General features: G+C 53.8%; 1 protein-coding gene across 8 annotated transcripts in view; it reads left to right on the top strand.

Moving 5' to 3' along the window:
* The window catches only part of KCNC4 (potassium voltage-gated channel subfamily C member 4), a 69,570-nt gene that overhangs the window by 5,992 nt on the left and 42,045 nt on the right, over nucleotides 1-21,533 (top strand). Inside the window, exons 2-5 of one of the 8 annotated variants that reach the window (XM_077951821.1) lie at nucleotides 2,890-3,079; nucleotides 6,830-7,766; nucleotides 9,834-10,037; nucleotides 16,671-17,806. In XM_077951821.1, coding sequence (XP_077807947.1) covers nucleotides 2,890-3,079; nucleotides 6,830-7,766; nucleotides 9,834-10,037; nucleotides 16,671-16,732 — 1,393 coding nt within the window. In that variant the 3' untranslated portion in view covers nucleotides 16,733-17,806. Of the gene's footprint in view, nucleotides 1-2,889; nucleotides 3,080-6,829; nucleotides 7,767-9,833; nucleotides 10,038-15,980; nucleotides 17,807-21,533 lie in introns of those variants that run through there. The other 7 variants (XM_077951828.1, XM_077951813.1, XM_001099694.4 and 4 more) reach the window with 7 other exon arrangements.

Here is a 21,533-nt window from a genome sequence, read left to right as displayed (position 1 = left end):
GCATGAAACCAAGGCCGCCTAGGAAAGGAGCGGAGCTGCATTCCTGCCTGCCGCTTCTGAAGCTCCCTGGCTTCTCTGGTCTGGGCATTGCCTGGGGGACAGGTCAGTGGTCACAACAGGCTTTAGAGTGAGGGCTAGTACTCACTGATGCTGTGCCCTCTGAGCTGGGGTGAGCCAGGAACGTGAGCGCAGGAGGGCAGTACCCTGGCTTTCTGAGCTCCCCAGGAGGGCAGTGCCAGCCTGCCCTGGGCAGCCTCTCCACCTCCTTCCTGAGGAGCAGGCAGGGGCCAGGCTGAAGGCTGCAGGACTCCCTGCACACCCTGCCCTCAGGGCAACCTCCCGGTTTCCTCTTGGGTTTGTTTTCTTCTCTTGTTCTGAACAAACCAACATTTGTCTCTGAACATCTTTACTCTGAATGCTGAGGTGTTTCTGGTTGTCACATTTGGGGTGGGGTGTGGAGTAGGGGAAGGGGAGAAAATAGACCAGCTATTTTAGAGACTTGGGGGAAGAGCAGGCAGGCAGGAACAGAGCCAGGCAGCTTGGCCTTGAGGGTAGGAGACTCTGAGCCCTTCACCCCCACCCATGGGCAGTGTCAGCCTGGGATGCTGGGCACCAGAGCTCTGTGCCACCCTTATTCCCAAGCGTAACTGACTTGCCATGACCTCTGGCCCTGCTCCCTTCTGGAATTTTCTTCTGGCTAAGGGGTGGTCACCTGGTCTCTAGCAAGGGTCCTTATCAGGAAGTGGACCTGGCTCACCCTGGAGGACAGCAAAGGTCCTAGGGCCCCAGTCCCTAGAGGTATTACTGGGCGTATACCCTTGTCACTTCGTCCCAGTCAGTGGGTCTGACGACCTCTTCTTCTGACAGGCTCACCAGGACCAGGAGAGAGAGCAGGGGGTCGGCTTGGCCCCAGTCATTCAGAAAACACTTACTGCACACTTACCATACATATGCCATACACACGTGGGGTTCTAGAAATCCAAAGATGAGTCAGAGGAGGTCCCCTGCTCCTGACGAAAGCCAAGTCGGGTGGAGTAAGTGGCGGTCAAGGGAAATTAGGTGACAAGAAATGGCAACAGTAATACAAGATGGATCAGGAGAGGTGCCACAGGAGTCATAAAAAAGTAAAGTTCAATAGGAAGTGAGAGGAGGAATCAATAAATCCCACCTCTATGTGGGATGAGATGTAGGAGGTGTTCAGAGAGGCTTCCACAAGGAAATAGAAGTTGAGTTGGGTGGGCCTTGTAGGATACTGAATTAGCACCTTAAATAATTTTTTAAAAGAGGTACATTATAAATAAATACATAAATAAATAAAAGTTCAGTGTGGGTAGTGCTAAACCACGCAGTATTAGGGAGAGGGGGAATTTTCTGGTCAGGCGACCAGCCCAAGCAGAGCTAGGACATTTTGGGGCCCAGATGGGCAATACCCAGGAATTTTGTTAGACTGAATAGTGGCTTCTTAGTTAGTGATTCGGGCTAACCTGAATTCCTTCTGGGGTAGGGACTCATCTGTTCTGGGCAACCCAGAGGCCCTGAGAGGCCCCAAGTGTGGGCTCATCGGAGCATGAGCATAGGTAGAGGTGGGTTCTGGACACTGGGACCAGAAGGTCCTGGCTCAGCATGGGGTGGGGGCAGGGCCAGGTCCTGTTCCAGGGCCACGTCCTGTTCCTAGCGGGGAGGAGGGGATGTTTCTCTACTGGGACCTGGGCCTTAGTGCGGGCCCTCAGCTAGGAACTAGGGATAGCTCAGAGATGCTTTGTTTGGCAGACCCTCTCATTTCCTGCCTCTTACCCCCAGGACTGCCCCACTGTCTTCCAGGGCATGAGGATCTTGCTTCCCCGGAAGGCTCAGTCCCTCAGTCCCTCACCCCATCCCCACAGATCTTACTCTGCTAGTGTCTTTGGTTGTGTTCTCAATTTTCCTTTCTCCTACACTTCATCCTTAATATAGGTTTTTGGGCCCGAGTCTCCTTATGTTTATCTGTCCATCTGTCTCCCTGGCCCTTCTTCCCTGGGCTCTCCTCCCCTGCCCCCGCTGATTGTATTCAGTTCCCAATGATTGGTGTCTATCACCTCTCCCCTCGACCCAGCCTGTGCCAGATTCCTGGAACGCTGTAGGCTTTGTGCTGAGTTTTACAAGTATCATTCCTTTGCATCCTCAAAACAACTGTACAAAGTAAATACTACCCTCGTCCCCTCAAACATAGCAAGCAGATTGTAGCCTCAGGACCCTTGCAGTACTCATCCCTTCTGCCTCAAACTTTCTGGGTCTTCGTATGACTCATTTCCTCACTGTTCAGGGCTGTTCAGGTGTCACCTTGTTGTTAAGGCCTTACCTGATCTCTCTATTGGAAACAACTCCCCTATCCTCACACCCCTTATCTCCTTTTTCTCTTTATTTTTTTCATAACACTTAGACCACCTGACATACTGTGTATTTTGCTTGTTTATTTGTTAACAGTCTGCCTCCACTAGAATGTAAGGTCCCAGGGGCAAGGGTGGTTGTCTGGTACTTTCCCAAACACAATGTCTGGTACTTGGTAGGCACTCCTTTTTCCGTTTTATAAATGAAGACCTTAAGGCTTGGAGAGGTTAAGGAACTCATGGAGGTCTCATATGCAGTCAGTAGCAGAGCCCAGCTTGAACCGAGAAGTGTGTGACTTTACATTTCTAGGGACAGTCCAACGATGGGGTTGGTGGAGGAGGCTGGTAATAGTGCTGAACACCTGTGCCTTTGGAGATGGATGGGTTTTCAGCAGGACACAGCCAGGCAGTGTGTCTGAGGAGCCCAGGGGGCACAGGATGTTGGGAGGAGAGACACTCTCCTGCTTGGGTGATGGGAGCCTGCTGTCCAGGGTGCTGAGACCCCCCTGCATCCTCCCAGCAGGAGAGGAGCTGCCCCCAGTGGAGCCAGTTCACCGGCAGTTTTCTACTTGGGAAGTTTTGACTTCCAGCAGAATCCATGCCCTTTGTGGTGGAAAGAACTAGCAGCTTCAGCCGTGAAAATCAGGACAAGCCACTCCTCCCTGGGCCTCAGTTTCTTCATCTGTAAAACAGCAGAAATGGAGTTGAACTGGGTAACTTCCTCAGTCTTTTTCACTTCTAAAAAGCGAAGATTCTGTGATATTTTGGCTCCAGATTCAGCTTCACCTCCAAAAGCTGCACGCAGAGGACCCTACCCCTCCTCAACTCTTATTTCCATTTTATGGAGCACTTATTGGGTGCCAGGCATTTACCATGCAGAAGCTCATTTAATCCTACCGTAACACTGTGAAGGGAGTACTAGTACTGTCCCCATTTTATATAGAGGAAACAGGTACAGAGGTTACCATTCATTTACCTGATTGAGTGGCAGGGCCAGGATGAGAAATCCTGGAAGTCTAAACCGGGGCCCAAGGCTTCTAGTATAGGGTTCCTTAGCTGTTCTCTGCCCTTAGTCTTTCAGCACAGGAGCCCATGGGAGGGAGACTCAGATCTCCACTGCCAGCTCTGTAGGATGGCAGGATGGTCCAGTGGGGAATGAATAGAAGACTCGAGGCTGAGGCTTTGGCCTCTAAGCAGGGTGGTGTTGCTGCAACCACCTCTTCTTCCCTTGGCCCTGTTTTGTGCTAGGAAGCCCTAGTCAAGGGAGCTGTGTATCCCTGCCTCCAGAGGGGAAGGCCTAGGGAAAAGCACCATTTGCAAGCAGGGTCAACCACTTATGAAATGATTCAGTTTGGGGAGCAACTTAGGTCAGAAAGGAATAATTTGGGCCCTGAAGGGGAACCTGTAACCTCAGGGCCCACCTGGAGCAATGTGCCACAGTTCAGGCTGCATCTCTGTCTCCTTGGGGAGGGAGGGCTTCTTGGGGCCTGCTGAGTGCCTGCTGCCCCAGCCCTGGAGAGGCCACAGTGGAGACTGAGGCCCCACTAAGGTTTCAACAAAGGAGGAGGGGATTATACCCACCTGCTTGGTCAGAGGCGCCAATTGGAAAGAGCTTTGAGCTGAGAGTCAGGAGACTTGGCCTCAGTGTGATCCTGAGCAAATCATCTGCCTTTTCTTGTGCCTCTATTTCACTTAAAAAATGGGCACACATGACCACGCTTTAGCTCCCCTCCTCTTCTCAGGGTGGAAGTGAGGGGTAGCAGTTAATAGTAGATGGAACAGTTCTGTATTTTGAAAAAAAGTAAAGGTGAGCGGGTAGACAGGAATCCAGAGGGTAGTTCCCTAATCCAGGATGTGGCTGGTACCCACGGGGCCTGAAGGACTCTCTTGCCTGCTGCAGAATGAGCCCGTGGTGGTGGCAGGTGGTGGTGGCTGCTATGAGAGGATGGCCAGGGCCACGCCGTCCTCCCTCCCTCCCTCTGCTCACCCTCTTGGCAGCTCTTCCTGAACTTGTTTTTCCAAGTCACTAATTAACTTTACGCTCAGTCTCCCAGGTGGGCCTACTCTCCTGGCTAACTTTTCCTCAGAGAGCCAGCTTCTGCTTCCCATGGTTCCTGGCAGAATTGGGATATGCTGTCCCTGCCCCTTACCTCAACCACTCTGTTTTTCAGGGGAGAGGGTGGTGCCGGGTCTGGATTCCCGGCATGACCAAGGCCATGGACAGGCACTTTTGCCAGCCCACCTATGGATGGCCATGGAGAGCCCACAGGCTGGAGCCATTTACTTAATGCCCACATCAGCCTGTATTGACTTGGCAGCCCCTTTCTCAGAGGAGGAAGAATAAAGCCAGAAAAGGAACTTAAACTTACCTTCACTGGGGAGAAGCAAGCAGGAAAAACTCCAGTAATGTTGTAAAATAGGGAAAGTGGGTCTGTGTAATTGTTATTACACACGCATTTCATCTCCATTCATCCCCTTGGGCCCAGCCTTCTCCTTCCATGCTGTTTCTGATCAACCCATCCAAGTTAAAGTGTAAATGAGGTACATTGAGGTGTGTGATGGGGGATCTGTCCTAAGCCCGAGACACACATTCCCACGGGTGAAATAGCAGTCGTCAGGGAACTAACTGGGAACAGGATCAGTGATTCAGAGACGGCTTTCCCAGGCCTGTGAATTGACCCTGCCTGGGAGGTGGTGAAAACATTGTGGTATGAAGAAAAGGTACAGCCTTTGAAGTTAAACAGTTCTGAGTTCAAATCTGGTTTTTACCCCTTCCGGACTGCGTGACCTTAAGCACGTATGTAACGTCTCTGATGATCAGTTCATCCTGCATAAAATGGGATGATGAGGCGTGCGTTACAGGGTCGTAGGGAGGACTGAAGGCCATTGAAGCATATACAGAGTGCTTAACAGTACCAGGCACGGAAGAGACAGCTGAGGACTGTTCATTCCCAGATCTCCCCCCTCAAACTTTCTCCTGCTCCAGAAGCCCTGGCGGTGCTGCTGCTTGCTTCATTTTCCCAGGTCCCCTTGTATTCTTCACTGGTGTTTTGCAGTACTAAGAACAAGGTATGCCTTCCCCATCCCAGTGCAGACTCCCAGGGCGGAAAACCTCTCTGAGTCCTCACTGGATAGGGGATGGGCACATGCCAGTGCCTGCCCACGCAGCCAGGTGGAAATCAGGGTGGGTCAGACAGACTTGGGGATTACCAAATGGTACCATGAGCCCACAGACCTCCCTTACCCACCTATTTAGGCACAGCCATATCTGGTCAAGGAGGAAGCCCAGTCCAGCCATCACGCAGGATAGGCGGCAGCAGAAGGCATGAGACTGGACGTCATCAGTGGGCCTCCTGACAGTGGTGGATGGCACGGCATGAATAACACATGAAGGCTTCATAATTGGTGTTATTACACATGCATTTCATCTCCATTCATAATGATTGGACACTTAAACCCAGCCGCCGTTCCTCTGCCGAGTGCTGCTGTCATCCTTCTAGCTGAGATCCCAGCAGCTGTCGGGATTAGCCCCTGCCACTCTGATGCTGATGGGTGTGATTCCTTTTTCTTTGGAGCTCAGAGTTCCAGGAAATGTCAGTTTGTAGGAAGGAGTGAGACTAGTTCTTGCGACTAGACCACCCTCTCCACTGCCATGGTGCGCATGTTGTCTGCCTTCGGGGACTTCCTCACCATCTCGGCAGTCAGAGGGGACATCCTAAGGTGAGAGGCAGAAGAAGAGACTATGGCTAATAGGCTCAGCCAGCAGAAAGTGGTCCAGGGTCATTCCTTGCAGCATCCTGCCTCTGAGCATCCCTTCATACAGTGGACCTCAAACTAGTGTGCATTAGGATTACTTAGAAGGTTTGTTAAAACATTGCTGGATGCTACCCCTCGGCATTTCTCACTCAGTAGCTTTAGGTAAAGTTTGAAACTTGCGTTTCTAACCAAAGGACCAGAGACCTAATGCTTCTGGTCCAGGACCATACTTTGAGGACCATTGCCTTAAAGCCCAGTCACTGCAACTGTGGTGCATGGACAAAGAGCCTCACCTGGGTGCTTGTTACAAATGCAAAATCACAGGACCTGCCCCAAGCCTCTGGATCAGGAGTGCATTGTAACAAGATTCCTGTTGCAGCTTGACAAGCCTTAAAATGCATATGGGTCAGAGGTGGGCAAAGCTATCGAAGGCAGGTCTGGCAGCTGTAGATCCCTGACCAGTTGCTTCTGGCCAAGAGCAGCTTCGGTCTTCTGTAACAAAGATTGGGAATCATTGCCTGAGAGCCCCCAAGCATATGGATAAAGACCCTCTGAGGAGGGACTTCCGGCCCTGTCTCCACATGTTAATCCCACCTCTCACCCTGGAATGCCCTTTCTGGTAACCTTCATGCAGAAGTCCATGTCCCCAGCTGGGCCCATCCATCCCTATCTGACAGCTGCCCCCTGCTCTCCTCCCCTGCCCATAGGTAGTGGCCTTTGCCTCTCTCTTCTTCATCCTGGTCTCCATCACCACTTTCTGCCTGGAGACACATGAGGCCTTTAATATCGACCGCAATGTGACAGAGATCCTCCGCGTGGGGAACATCACCAGCGTGCACTTCCGGCGGGAGGTAGAGACAGAGCCCATCCTGACCTACATCGAGGGTGTATGCGTGCTGTGGTTCACGTTGGAGTTCCTGGTGCGCATCGTGTGCTGCCCCGACACGCTGGACTTCGTCAAGAATCTGCTCAACATCATCGACTTTGTGGCCATCCTGCCCTTCTACCTGGAGGTAGGGCTGAGCGGCCTGTCGTCCAAGGCAGCCCGAGACGTGCTGGGCTTCCTGCGCGTGGTGCGCTTCGTGCGCATCCTGCGTATCTTCAAGCTCACACGCCACTTCGTGGGGCTGCGCGTGCTGGGCCACACGCTGAGGGCCAGCACCAATGAGTTCCTGCTGCTTATCATCTTCCTGGCCCTGGGCGTGCTCATCTTTGCCACCATGATCTACTATGCTGAGCGCATCGGGGCCAGGCCCTCCGACCCTCGGGGTAATGACCACACCGACTTCAAGAACATCCCCATTGGCTTCTGGTGGGCTGTGGTCACCATGACGACACTGGGCTATGGAGACATGTACCCCAAGACGTGGTCAGGCATGCTGGTAGGGGCACTGTGTGCGCTGGCTGGCGTGCTTACCATCGCCATGCCGGTGCCTGTCATCGTCAACAACTTTGGCATGTACTACTCCCTGGCCATGGCCAAGCAGAAGCTGCCCAAGAAGCGGAAGAAGCACGTGCCACGGCCGGCCCAGCTGGAGTCACCCATGTACTGCAAGTCTGAGGAGACCTCCCCCCGGGACAGCACCTACAGTGATACCAGCCCCCCTGCCCGGGAAGAGGGTATGATCGAGAGGAAACGGGCAGGTGAGATTAGGGGTTGGGAAGGAAAATCCCTTTTCCCCCAGTGGCCTAGGGAGTTTCCAAATGAACCTCGGCCCTTGGGATTTGGGCATGTGTTTTGTGTGGGGCTTCCGTAAGCATAAGAGGTGCCTTTATGAGGGCAGGGTGTTGAGGCCGAATTTCTCTATCCTCTGGCTGGGTCTCTAATAGCTTCCCAAACATCGGATCTTTGGACTGAGTATTCCACCCAGGGTAGGGTGTGATGAGCAGTACATGGGGCTGTATGTTAGACGCCCTGGTTTTAAATCCAGTCTTGGCCACTGTGCTGTGTGCCCTGAGGCCGGTCACCCCCCATCTCTAGGCACCTGTAAAATGGGAATAATATCATACCCTACCCTCAAGATTTTGAGAGACCCGAATGAATGACAGATATGAAAGTACTTTGAGAAGTTAAAACCACTTTACAAATGTCAGGCACTGTCAATATTAGCCAATGAGCAGGGCAGCTGTTCTTCCAAGGTACGTCAACACATGAATCACTTCTTTGCAAACGTTCGAGTCTGGTATCTCGGCCTAATAAATGTGATAACGTAATAGCAGTGGGAGGCTGCCTTCTGTTCAGCACAAGCTAGATTGAGTCCTGGGCTCAGGGTTTGACATGGGGTGGAAAGGAACTGAGGAAGGAGTGGCCCAGACAGTGTTGGGAAGGGGAAGAACATGGAATAAACTAATATCTGTGCCCTGGAAGGGGAGAGCCTGGGCATCTGAATCCTGTCCCTCAAGGATGGGAAAGGCCATCCCAAGAAAGCTCATCTCCATCCCTGAATCAGGAGTTGGGGAATGGAAAACAGCTTAATCCCCAACAACATGGATTTAGGTTGGAGAGAGGGAAAAGCATCCTGACTGTTATGTGTAGGCTGGGCTCCTGGGAAAGGTATGGAATTCCTGGTATGGGGAGCTGGACTGGAGCCAGGAGACTATGGGTAAGCTCTGGGGCAAAGTGGGACTGACCCTGCAGGAGAGGCGCGTAGCTTGGGACACTCACCTGTGGCCTTTGGCATGTGCCTATCATACATGCCCGGGTCCACTTATTCCCTGGGGTCATGTCAGGGGCCTGGGTCTTCCAAAGGCCTTGATAGAATAGCACCCATCAGGCTTCCCATTTCTCCCCCACCAAAGTGGCACTGCTTCCTAATTTGTGAATATTAATCTCCCGGGGAATTTCAGCTGCACTCTGAGGCCCATTCAGCGCATAAAGAGAATCCCAGTATTAAAATGTAGAAGTCCTTAAGTCAGCTCCTCAAGGTACACTTAACTGTGGCCCTATCAGCCTTGCACTTAGCCTAACCCTGACAGCAGCCACAGTAAGGGCATGCCTGGCCAATGGCAGGGCCACTGTCTTCAGATAGAGTAGCACCCCCTTCTCCAGATCCAAGGGCCCAGCTTCACCTGTGCTACTGCCTGACAGAGGCAAGGGGTGGGGACTAAGCCCACAGCACTTGGGAGCTGCGTCGGAGCTTTTCCCATGGTATCCTCCTCAAAGGTCAGCCCTAGTTGCAGAGGGCTCTAGGCCTTTTGGGCACAGGACTCTGGCCTAGATGCCCAGTGAACAAGAATGACTGTCATCCAGGGAGAAAGCATGGATACTACTTTATAGGTTTAACCCTTGCCATGCCACCCCTCACCCCTAACAAGCCAGGTATTCTCCAAGGGAATGCAGACTCATCCAAGAGTCAGCCTGAGCCAGACCCAAGGAGGAAGTAGAGTCTGCGGCCTGCTTTGGGCTGATCTCCTGGGGCAGCCGTCAGCAGGCAGATTTGAGGAGTCGCTGCTGTAGGGCCTCTGCGCTGTGGCTTCATCCCCGAGGAGAGACCCTAGGCTGAGGCTGGGAGGGAAGTCATTTTACACCAAGTGCAGCATCCTGCCTTTTGCCTTCTGCTCCTTGGCTCTGACAACATTGCCTCCCAGGTAGATGCTACGCCCCTCCTGAGGTTGAGGAAGTAACACTCTGGGTCTGGGAGACCCCAGATGACTCACGAGCAAGGCCCGGGTGGCCCCTCACGCAGCCTCCTTTCTGTGTGCCCCCTTCAGACTCTAAGCAGAATGGCGATGCCAATGCAGTGCTGTCCGATGAGGAGGGAGCTGGCCTCACCCAACCCCTGGCCTCCTCCCCCACCCCTGAGGAGCGCCGGGCCCTGCGACGCTCCACCACTCGAGACAGAAACAAGAAGGCAGCTGCCTGCTTCCTGCTCAGCGCTGGGGACTATGCCTGCGCCGATGGTAGTGTCCGGAAAGGTATGGTTTCCCAAGCTGCACAGGGGGGGAGCCCCCACAGAGCTGAGTCTCCCGAGTCCCCCCCCCAAGAGCTTGAGGTCCCCGCCTCCCCTGAGACCATGGCCGCCATCTCCTCTGCCTTGGACGAACTCTCGCTTTTAGAATGGGTACCCGATCTCCCAGTCCCTGGATTAGAAAGGCCTCCTTCATCTCAAAGGGCACACGGCTCCCGTCCAGCTGCCCATGGGAAAGAGCAGCGCTAGAGGGTTGAGAGCACGCAAGGCCAGGGTCCCCGCCCGATGCTTCCATTGCATCTCTTTCTACCTCTCGTTCCCACTGCTGCCTTCAGGCCCCATTTCACAGGGTCACTGCCAGCCTCTCCCTAGGCCTCCCTTAAACACAGCTAAGCCTTCCCAAGTAGGTCACCCCTTGAGGTACCAGCAATGTTCAGGAGTCAGGGAGCCCCACACATCCTCCCATCCTGTGCCAGGGGTCCTGGAGCACAGGATGGGCAGACTTCCATCTGCAAGCACCTAGGGGGTGACTGTCCTCTTGAGGCAGTGCCAGAGATGACCAGGGGGTGGGGTAGGTGGGCAGGAAGAGTGGGTCCCATCTGAGGAATGTTCTCAGTATTTGGAGAGGTAGAAGGAGCAGTCCATCCTCTGCTTGTCAGAAAAGGCTGAAATTCCATCCCCAGGCCCTAAGCCTGCAGCAAGGCAAGGGCAGAGGTTAGGCTGTGGAGCTAGGAATGACCAAAGATTGTGGAGGGCCCGTGGTGGCTGAGAACCAGGGGTCTTAGGACCGGGCCCTCCTACCCAGTTTTCGATCACTTATTCGTCTCCCTTGCCCTGTCCCTGTTACCTAACCTCCCTCAACGTTCTGCCTATTGCTAGAGTAAACCCTGACTCCCTCCAAAACAGAGCTCTTCCCCAGGTTCTCCGCCACTTCTTAACCAGCTGGATTTCCCATCCCCCACTTCCCTCTGTCCCCAAACTCCAGACCCAAACTAGGTTGAGTGAGGAAAGGGCAGTGGCAGCTACAGGAATAGCCTGTGATGCCTCTATCCCTCTGAAGATGTCCCGTGGCCTGCCAGCCCACGCAGGCTCTGTGGGCACCTTCTAGTTTCTTTCTCAGCCCTTTCAGTACCACTGTTCCCATGGAAGCCCCAGGCCACCCTGAGTCTAACCAGCCCCTGAAAGGTGTGTGTCCAGCTGTGCTGGGCATGTATTCTGTGGACTGGCAGAAACAGGAATCGCGATCTGGTGCCTAGAAGGAGGTGGTCCAGCAACCCCAACAAAAGGCTGCAGATGGAGGGTGCTCAGACCTCTACCCTCGCCTGTGTTCCTTTGTTCACCGCTGTGTCCTATCCTTGGGCCCTGGATTTGGCCTTCTCTCTTGCCTACCATCCCAAACAGGCAGTGGGTTCCACTGTGTCCTGTTCAGGCCCAAAGCCTTGCTCTGGCTGGACTATGCTGAGCGGACAATCTGGAAGGAGCGGTCACTGTGTAGGACTTGAACACACAGAGCTGAGTGCCACACACACCTGCTTTCCTCCCTGGGCTGTGAGGGGCTCAGTGGAAATAGGTGTGGAAGAGGCCATGAGGGTACCAGTCAGGAGGGACCACGAGGTGCTGGGAGTGGACTGCACCTGGGGAAGGAGTTTCATGTGCACGTGCATGGGGCAGGGGAGCCAGCATCCCACTATCCAATATCCCTGGGGTTCCTGTGGGGCCTGGCTGCTCTGTTTTCAGGATGCCTCCACACTGCTTCTTGGCAACAAGTATGTAGCTCAGCCAATTAGAGTGACCTTCGAGAGGAACAGGTGGGTTGCTGGGAAACAGGCCCTGCTAAGCAAGCGTGGCAGTTAACATCGCCAAACTCCCAATGTGCACTCGGCAACTTTCCCCACACTGTACTGTGCCGCACTTCTCCACACTCAGTTTACGCTTAAGACCAGGAGTGAGTGGGCCTGGGCCTCCTCCACGCAGGCCCGTGTGTCAGAGTGTCACCTCCCTGGGAGGATGGTGGTAGGTGCTAATTATAATTAGGGCTTCTTAGAGTCAAGAAGGCTGATGCTGGAGCCTGTGGGGTCTTTGTCTAGCTGGACTATCAAGGAGCTAGTGGGGAGCTTAACTGGGGGCAGGACAGGACAAAAGTCAGCTGGGTGTGGGCCTCTGGAGTCTGTCCTCAGGAGTCCAGGAGACCTAGAGACCAGGGAGAGTCAAGGAGGGCCAGGCCCCTCCACCCCAGCCCAGGGCCACTTGCCCTGCAGTGTCTCCTGGAGCATGGACCCTGAGGAGCTGCGCCCACTGACCCATGTGCCTTTTCTTCACCAAGGCTGTGGAAAGTCCCGGAGTCTAAACAACATAGCTGGAGCGGCTGGAACCAGCCTGGGGCTGTCTCCACTGGCATCACGATACAGCTCGCCCTACCCTCTGAGAAAGTTCCTGCTCACCCCCTTCCACCCCCTCACCCCCCCACCCCCTGGTCACTCTGCCCCTTAGCTGCACCTTCACCTCTGGGCACATGCACACAAACAGGTGCCCTTCCATGCCCTCAGCGCGGACTCCCCAGGGCCCACAGGGGCAGCAGGAGGGAGCAGTCAGGACAGAGGAGAACTTAGGCCCTGAGCCTCTCCTCCATAGCTTTCAGCTTCCCGAAAGGTTCAGCTCTGGAACCGGAGAGCAAAGGGGAGAGCGATCCCAGAGCTTCTCCCCATATTGGACTCTTCCTGGGCTGTAGGTGCACACCCCGGACCTGCCTCTCAGCCTTGCCTCCCTCTTGGGGTCCCACCAGGGCCAGTCTCAGCCACCAGGCGTGTATGTGTGCACAGTGGCCTGGGGCCAGTCGGCCTTGCTGAGCAGTCAGGCCTACGTTAATATTTTTAATCACTGTGAATGTATTTCCATTCCTCATAGCCTTTAACCAGTAGCCAAACAGCCTGTCTGTCCGTCTGTCTGTCCACCCCACACCCAGACCAGCAAGGAACAAGGCTGTCATGTGGGGCATCTCTGCCGGTGTAAAGGTGTTTGACTCCTTGGAAGGGCAGTGCCTATGAGCGGTGCTGCCCTGGGAGAAGAGGCCTGATGGTTTCTATCTCTGGCTTGGGGCGCAGGTGGCGGTCCCTAGCGTTGTAGCCTCAGGCTTGGTGGAGGCCGTGGGCGGGCTGCCTAGGCGAGGGAGGCCCTTCCCTCAGGAAGCCTCTGCCCAGATTCAGTGGTGACTCCCACTGGCAGCACCTGGTGTCCCTTCTGCACCCCGAGCTGCGGCATCGCTCTCCACGTTGCTTCCCCTGCTTCTGCGACAGTTTTTCTTCTCTCTCCCCCTCTCCCTCAAACTCCCAGCCCTGCCTCTGAGTCACCTGCCGTTCCCACCCAGCCTCTGCGCTCCGTATTCCTGCCAGAACCGGAGACTCATCTAATTTCTATAATTAAGTGTATTCATTTACCTAACGAGCCCAGGAGCACAACAGGTTTGTGAGTCACTGGGTGAGCAGGGGTACACCTTGCGCAGGGGCAGCTGAGGGGAAGTGTGGGGACAGAGGCCATCTTGCCCCCACCTGCTCCTGCCACTCCCAGCCTGAGGAAGAAGGTTGCCTCAGCCAAGACGTTTCCTGTTTCACCTGATGGGAATTAGACCTGACAGCAGAGCCGTGCGCCTGGCAATTTTTAGAGTCAGATTATGCAACTTTGCGGAGAGAATGACTAAGTAAGGTCCAGATCGGCTCCTTCCATGGTCGGCAAAGATAGGATGGCAGGGCAGCATCAGGGCTGGGCAGAGGCAGAGCAGATTATTGCATGGGGTTGGGGTGTTCGGTAAAGCCTGTGCCGGGAGTGTCCCCATCTCGGCACCTCCCTCAGTCTTGGGCAGACGCAGAAATGTCCTTCTGGAAACGTCTGTTCAGAGTGGGTGCTAGGATTACCCCTACCCTGCAGTGGTTTGTGGGGCCTGCCTCCCACTTGCTCTGAGAATGAAGTGACCTGACTCCTAAGAGTTGAGAAGAGGGGATGTGGGGGCCTCCATGCAACTGCCCTTCAGGAGGGAGCAGGCCCTTGAAGTGACAGGGATGGGGAAGCCTGTGGAACAGGATGGAGATGCGAGGGCCACTCCCCCAACAGTGACAGGGCTCTCTGGCACAGAGGGCCTGGACTCTGACAGGGACACCACAAGCCGGGTATGCAGGTTAGCAGGGATGCCACTGCTATTTTCTCCTCTGACTTGCCTTTCTGATTCAGGGAACCGAGGCCGCTATTTCTGTGGCAGCCCTCAAGTTGTCAGGAGCCCAAGTTTCCACGGCACCCACCGCCTCCTTCCCTCTCTTCCCTCCCACAGGGCTGGGCCTGTTCATGGCACCCCTATGGTGGGCACAGATGTCCCTGGGCGACAAGATGCAGCAGTGCCAGGCTGGAGCCCTAATGCCTCGGGGAGCTGGCTCCCACACATCCCTCCTGGCTCTCTGGCTTCATCTGGGAGAGATAGAACCCAGATAGCAGGCGGACTGAGTAGACTGTCTGCCCTTATTACCTCTTAGCACCTCTGGGCCTGCCCAGGGCCCTGGGAAAGGGCAGGGTGAGCCCAGGAATTTGCAGAACCCCTGCATACCAGGCACTGCCGCAGGAAGTGGCCGCCTGCACAGGCGTCAGGCTTACCCAGGCCTTGGGCCTCCCTCCCTGGGAGAAGGCTCTCTCCCACCCACCATCTGAGAGTAGAGTTTGTTTTCCTTGGACTAGACTTGGACCTGCACCCACTACTTTGCTGTCAGACGCTTTTCCCCTGCAGCTGGAGCTCAGCCCCTTCCCACAGAACTGGGAGGCAGTCTGGGTAGGAGTTCACAACCTCACCTTCCAGTCTGTAGCAGGGCTACTGGCAACCTAGAGGCCAATTTTCAGGGCTTCTGAGAGGTAGAACCAGAGGGAAGAGCACTGCAACCTAGTGGCTGGCTGACAGGAGCCAGAGGGGAGGCCATGGTCTGGCCGCAGGGCCTAGGCTGTCCTTTCGCAGAGCTTCCTGGGAGAGGAGAGGAGGGCCTGCTCTGCTCTGGCCAGTGCCACCCTCTGAAATCCCTGCCCCACCCCTGGTGGGTCAAATAGGTAAGAATCCAGGACGAGATTCCTAGGAAGACCCTTCCCCAACTCTCAGAGGTCCCTGAGGATGGAGAGTCCATGGAAGCCAGTGGAAAAGCAATCTAAGGCCTTTATCTCAGTATGGGCTGCTCTGCTCCCTGGCTTCTGGGACACTTGACAGCCTTGCTGTGACTCCTTCTGTCTCATACAGTGCCCATCCAAGTCCCCTCAGTAACCCAGGCATTCTCACCAGTGCATCTTAGGGCCTAATTGCCTGCAGGGAGCCCAGAGGCACTCCCCTGTCCCCTAGTGAGTGGGGATCAGTGGCAGGTGTTGCTTAAGTCATGCAGACGGGAGTCCAGGGCAAGACCACAGCTCTGTCTGCATGTCCTCAGAAGTGGGTCTCTGAAGAACCCTGAGCTCCTCTGATTTCAAGGATAGCACTCAGAGGCCCAGAACACTCGTAGCCAAAGGGGCAGTGTTTAAGGAGGTGGCTGGGGCATACAGTCTTAAGAAGATGGAAACAGCATCACCCCAAGATGAGGACACCACTTCCCTAGAAAGGTGATAGAGGCACCCCAAAGCCTAGGATGGAAACTGTGAGGTCTGGATGCCACATCTGCACTCTGCCTTAACAGGAGGCCTAGCCCTAGACCTCAGACCCAAGAGCTACAGGGGTTGTCCCAGCAGGTCTGGAACTCCCACCTCCACTGTTGACCCAGATCTGCAGCTGGGACAGCAGTACTCCTACCTGCCCTACCTGTGCTCCCACCGGTAAGGTAGGGGAAGGAAAGACCCAGGTCATAGACATCCCAGGCTGAGGATGGGATCCCAAAAGGGCTCTCTGAGGGGTCGGGTTTCTCAATAAGGTACTATTTCCTGACCTTCTCTCCTGAGACAGGCACATTCGTCCTCCGTGACCTTCCCCTTCAGCATTCACCTGAGGCTGCATGCCCTCCAACTGCTGGGACTCTGTTCCTGCCACATTGAGGAAGGGGGCTGGGCACGACATGGCATCATACTCAGGAGCCTTCTTCACCAGCTCCTTGGGACAATGGAATATCCCAGGGTGGTGACAGCAGATGGAGCTACTTGGGGGAGAGCTCGAGTTGGTCAGGCAGCAGCTGGGGTGATGGCCTGTGAGCCACAGGCCACATCAGGAACTTTCCTCACTGCCTCCATGCAAGGCTGCAGAGCTATGGTCCCTTTCTCCACTGCACTGGAGCTTTGAAGACCTAAGAGGCTAGTGGTTCCTGGAGCTAGTGGTTACCTGAACAGATATGGCGATGAGCTGCAACATCACCTGAGTCACCAGAGTTGGGTTGGCAGAGGGGTGAAGGGCTCACCCCATTCCCTGACCCATCCATGCTCTTCCTGGCCTTTTAGCCCTGGGTTCCTCATGCCTTCCAGCTCTGCTCCTGGCCTGCTCCTCAGCCCCACACCCTGTGGGTCAGCAGCTGACTTCCTTCTAACATCTCATTCTTTGTTTCTCCCTTACTTTTGCTGAACTCCCTGTCCCCCCAACCCAGAAGGCAATGTTGAGCCGAAAGCGTGCGTCCCAGTGTCTCACACCTGTGCTCTTTAAACACAGAGACCTGCCAAGACGCCCTCTCATCCAACTATGCCCAGGCTGAAGTCCTCACCCTCTCTTAAAGCGGCACCAACGTGAGAGAGACAGGCAGACAGACAGAAAGCCAGAGGCTTAGGGAAACTCTGGAACCCAGACAAGAATCTTTTCGCTGGGAAAGACTCAGATATCCTTGTTTGCACAGGACTGGTGGAAAACCTCCCATGCGACCCTCGGGGCCCAGAGCCATCTGGGTCTGATGTTCTGTTCTACTGTACATTGAAGAGATATATATGCACATATAGTATCTATACTCATACATACTATACTCTTGTGTGTAGTGCACGTGCTATTGGTGGTTTGTCTTCTTTGTTAGGCTTTGTCTCCCTAAGCCCTTGCCCCACCCAGAGTTTCCCATCCCCTTCACTGATTTCTGTTGTTTCTGCTGACTGTGTGGGTGGAAGGTCCCAAGAAAAGTGCATCTGGGAATTGCCAGTCCAGCTGGGTGGTCCCAGGCTCCTGTCTTAGGGGTGTTTCCCCTGTCAGCAAGTAACCTGGTGAAGTCTATTGAAGGACAGACTTCCCCCCATGGTCACTGCTTCACTAGCCCCACCCCACCCCAGATTGGGGTTCTACCTCCCACCCCACACCCTCGTTGTGGGGGGACTTCCAGGGGGCTCCTCTGCAGCCTCCTCCACTCCTTCCTCCACCCCATCTATGTCCTTGACTTAGGGGGGGCATTTTGTCTTTTTTATTTTTGATTTTGTTCTGTCTCTTTCGTCTGTTTGTTGTCAAAGATGCTGCTGGGCAGATGGGCAGGGAAGGGATCTGTCTGCCCATCTGTCCCAGGGGGTCTGAGAAGGGAAGCCTTGGGCGAGAGGAAACCAGTTGCAATACTGTACTTCCTGGCCAGTGGCCAGAGGATGCGTGCAATAGCAGAGGCCAGGTGACCCCTTCAGCCTTGGCCTCTGCCCCTCCCTGGGCCCTCCCTCCCTGCTCCTCCCTGGTGTTGGTCAGTCCTTTTCTAAAGCTGTCCTCTTGTGTGTGTCTGGGGCATGCTCAGGCTGGGCCCTGTGCCCTGTCTGCATGCCTCCAACTGTCATGCTGTGCTCGAGCCCCAATAAAGACATCTGGAGCATCCTGCTGCTCCTGCTGTGTGAGCACCTGCCTCTGCCTCTCCTTTCTGGCTCTGTGTCTATCGGGACCTCCTGGGGCTCTCACCCCTGACACCTGAGGAGTGCACACACTCGGCATAACCCCACTCCAGCAGGAATGGTCAGTGCAGCCTGACCCCTGCATTTTACAGGGAGAGACTAGTGCTCAGAGAGGACAAGTCATCAGCCCACAGCCACACAAAGAGGACTAACCCAGGACCCCGAGTCCCAGACAGTGTTCTAATCTCCACTGCTGTCCCTAAACCCCTGCCATAACATGGAAGAAAAGATTGTTTTTTGTTTAAGGAATTCCACTGTATTCTGTTTGTGCAGCGGGCCTCCCCTCCTCCCTGCAATTGTACCAGTTCTAAATGGGCCAAGGCTCTGGGGATGCCAAAGTTATTGACTGGATGGCTGATGAACTGAGGCCAACTAGAGGCTGGTGGCACAACTGGAGACCAGTTACAGATGGAGAGTGAACACATCCTGGGCCTAGATAGGACAGGGAGATGGCAAGTGATGGTCAGATGTGGCCCTTGGCTCTCACTGTTGTTATCCCTCTCACATTCACGTAGGGGCACGTGCAGGGCCAGCTTCATGGGTGTGCAACCTGTGCAGCCACTCAGAAGGGCCCCACGCTGGGTTTAATGCTTGGCTGTCACCATGATGAAGTTAATAATGGTTGAAGAGGGGCCCTGCATTTCCATCTTGCACTGGGCTCTGGCGGGTCTGGTTGCCTGCTCACCTCTCCTTATTCTTGTCTTACTCCTCACTCTTACTCTGGGCATCCACGTAGGGCCGTAGGGGCCTTAATTTGAAGTCTTGCTTTGCTGCTTGCTAGCTGGGTAACTTGGGGGTGACTCACCAAACCTGTTTCCCTGTTTGTTAGAGGATAATGATGGCCCCTGTTTCAGAGACAGAGTGAAGAGCCTGACCTGGTGTCATGTGTCTACCTGTGACATGACCTATAGTAGTGGTACAGTGTCAGCTCCCTCCCTGCCCTGTTCCCGTCACTCTCAGACTTTTCTCCACAGATTTCTGAGATCTCCGTGTCCAGCTGCACCACGAAAGGATACGAACACACCTGGGAGCTGTCTCGGGCAGTGTAGAACAGCAGGGTGAGGAGGGCATGGCCGAGGAGAGGGGAGCAGCCAGGGGAAGCCTGTTCCTGAAGTGTAAGGAAAGATCGGACTTGGAGCCTGGGCCAGCCGAGGCAAGGGGGTGGCAGACAGCCAGTGTCAATTAAAGATAAAATCTCTTCTCCGGTAGTGGAGGGCAAACAGCAGCTGTGGCCCCCCTAGACAGGAGAAAGCCATTTGCAGCCAGGCTGGCCTTGGAAAAGCTTGGCCAGGCGATAATGGGACGGGATGCGCTGCTGACTCCATAATGACATTATGCATCAGGGCCCACGGCCAAAGTGGCTGTTTTTTCTGTAGATCGATGTGGAACCATTTCATGGTCAGGGGCTGAGAACCCAGCCAACAGCAGGGGTACCAGATGCCAGAGTGGTCCTGAGGGAACTGAAGGGGTGGCAGCTGGGGTCCCTAGTGACCCTTTCAGGCTGACAGAAGAGGAGGGGGCAGTGTGCAGGAGGGTGGAGGGGTGGGCAAGAGAAGCAGCAGATCGCCCCTTCTCCCCACCTCACGGAAACAGCAGGCCGTGCTGTCAAGGAAGAAAGGGCTCTGGCTTCCTCCTGTCCCCCACAGCTGGAGTCGAGCCCAAGGTAGGGAGCTGGTTAAAAGAACAGGACATTGTTTAAAAGAACAAGACAGACTTTTGGAGTCAGGCAGACTTGGGTTTGAGTCCTGACTCCATCACTTCCTTGTTGTGTGACCCTAGGCAAGTTACTCAACCTGTTTGAACCTCTATTTCCTCATCTTTTAAATGTAGTTTCTGCCTGAGGTAGTATCTCCCTCATTGAGCCATGAGGAGAAATGAGCCGGGGCCTGCAAAGCCTTGAGCACAGCGCCTAGCACATAGCCATTGCTAGAGGGAGGGGGGAGTATTTTGGGGCAATTCACTCTAGTAACAGATGACCAGTTTGGTTTGATGTCCTCACTTTTCAATGAATCAGCCTCATTTCAGTGAAGTCCTTATCTCCTTGCGAAGGAGTAAGAGGGGATGATTATGCCTAACAGCGAACATTTATTGAGTGCTGGGCAGTACATTTCATGCTTATAAAGATGCATTCCAAGACTGATGTTGTCGTTTCCTTTGTTTTACGAGGAGAAAACCAACACAGCAGTGTCAGGTCATTTCTCCAAAGTCACACAGCCATTAACTAGCAAAGCTGGGATTCGAACTCAAAACAGTCAGGCTCTGTGGGTCCAATGCTTAGCCACTGTCTGAACTGAATGGGCTCGTGAGTCATAACCCCCAGTGTAGGAGTTTGTACTTTTTATGTTATTTCCTTAACTACAGATTCTCATAGCAAAGGTATTGTTTTCCCCCTTTACAGATAAGAAACCAAGGCTTGGAGAAGTGAGTCATTAAACTCACTCTCCCTTTTACGTGTATATACCACACCCCACACACACAGAAAGAGGAGGAATGACCTCTTGGGATCCATTCATTAATTAGCAGCAGGTAACACCTAGGTCAGTGACTGCTTGGTTCCTTCCCTCTGCGACCCCACTGGAGTTTTATTCTGTGACACACAGGAGTGGGTAAGAGGGGTAGGGCTGCTCTGGAACCCAAGTTACATGAGGAGTGGCTCAAGCTGGAGAAGTCTTGGAAACCTGATCCCAACTACCAGGTGTTTAAAGGGTACCTATGGGGAAGTGGGTTTAGATTATTCTCTGATTGCAGAGAGCAGATCTGGAAATAATAGGTGGAAATGTTAGGAGGGCAGATTGGGTTTAAATTTTAAAAAATCTTTTTTTAATGAAATTTTTGATTTGTAATTTTTGTGGGTACATAGTAGGTACATATAAGAACCTTATTTTCTGTTGTTTCCCTTGCTATGATAAATTTAATACTGCCAGGCATGGTGGCTCATGCCTGTAATCCTAACACTTTGGGAAGCTGAGGAGAGTGGATTGCTTGAGGCCAGAAGTTTTAGACCAGCCTGGATAACGTAGCGAGATCCCCATCTCTACAAAAAAAAAAAAAAAAAAAAAAAAAGAAAAAAAATTAGCCAGGTGTGATGGCATGTGCCTGTAGTCCCAGCTTCTCGGGAGGATCTCTTGAGCCCAGGAGGTTGAGGCTACAGTGAGCTATGATCGTACCACTGCACCCCAGCCTGGGTGACAAAATGAGACCCTGTCTCAAACATTTATTTAATACAAGGTATTGGAAACCATCCCCAAACCAAATCAACAGGGAATCCCCTGTCACCCTTCCACAGTCCCACTTTCTTCCCCAGAGGTGACACTGTTAACATCTGGTGTGGGTCCTCCCAGGCTTTTTGAAAAAGAAGCTTTCTAACAAAATTACCAAATCAAAATGGGCTTCCCTGCGGGGTAGTGAAGTTCCCTTCCCTGAAAATGTTTGGAGACACAGTGGATGATCATGTGCTGCACCAGGGTTTGTGGGAAGGATTTCTGCTTGGCGTGGGAGGTGGAATTAGAAGACTGTTTCCAATCCTAAGACTTTCTGACTCACGTGGCATGCACAGCTAGTTAGTGGTGGAGGCAGGTCCAGAACACAGGTATTCAGACGGGGTTCAGATGAACTCCTTTCCTAGCAAGATTTTCCTTAAATTCTTCTCTGCCTCTTCCCAGCCCATCAGGGG

The sequence above is a fragment of the Macaca mulatta genome, chromosome 1, assembly GCF_049350105.2.
Source record: "Macaca mulatta isolate MMU2019108-1 chromosome 1, T2T-MMU8v2.0, whole genome shotgun sequence".
Taxonomy (NCBI): Eukaryota; Metazoa; Chordata; class Mammalia; order Primates; family Cercopithecidae; genus Macaca; species Macaca mulatta.
The sequence above is the reverse complement of the archived record's forward strand: the minus strand, read 5'-3'. Positions and strand labels throughout refer to the sequence as shown.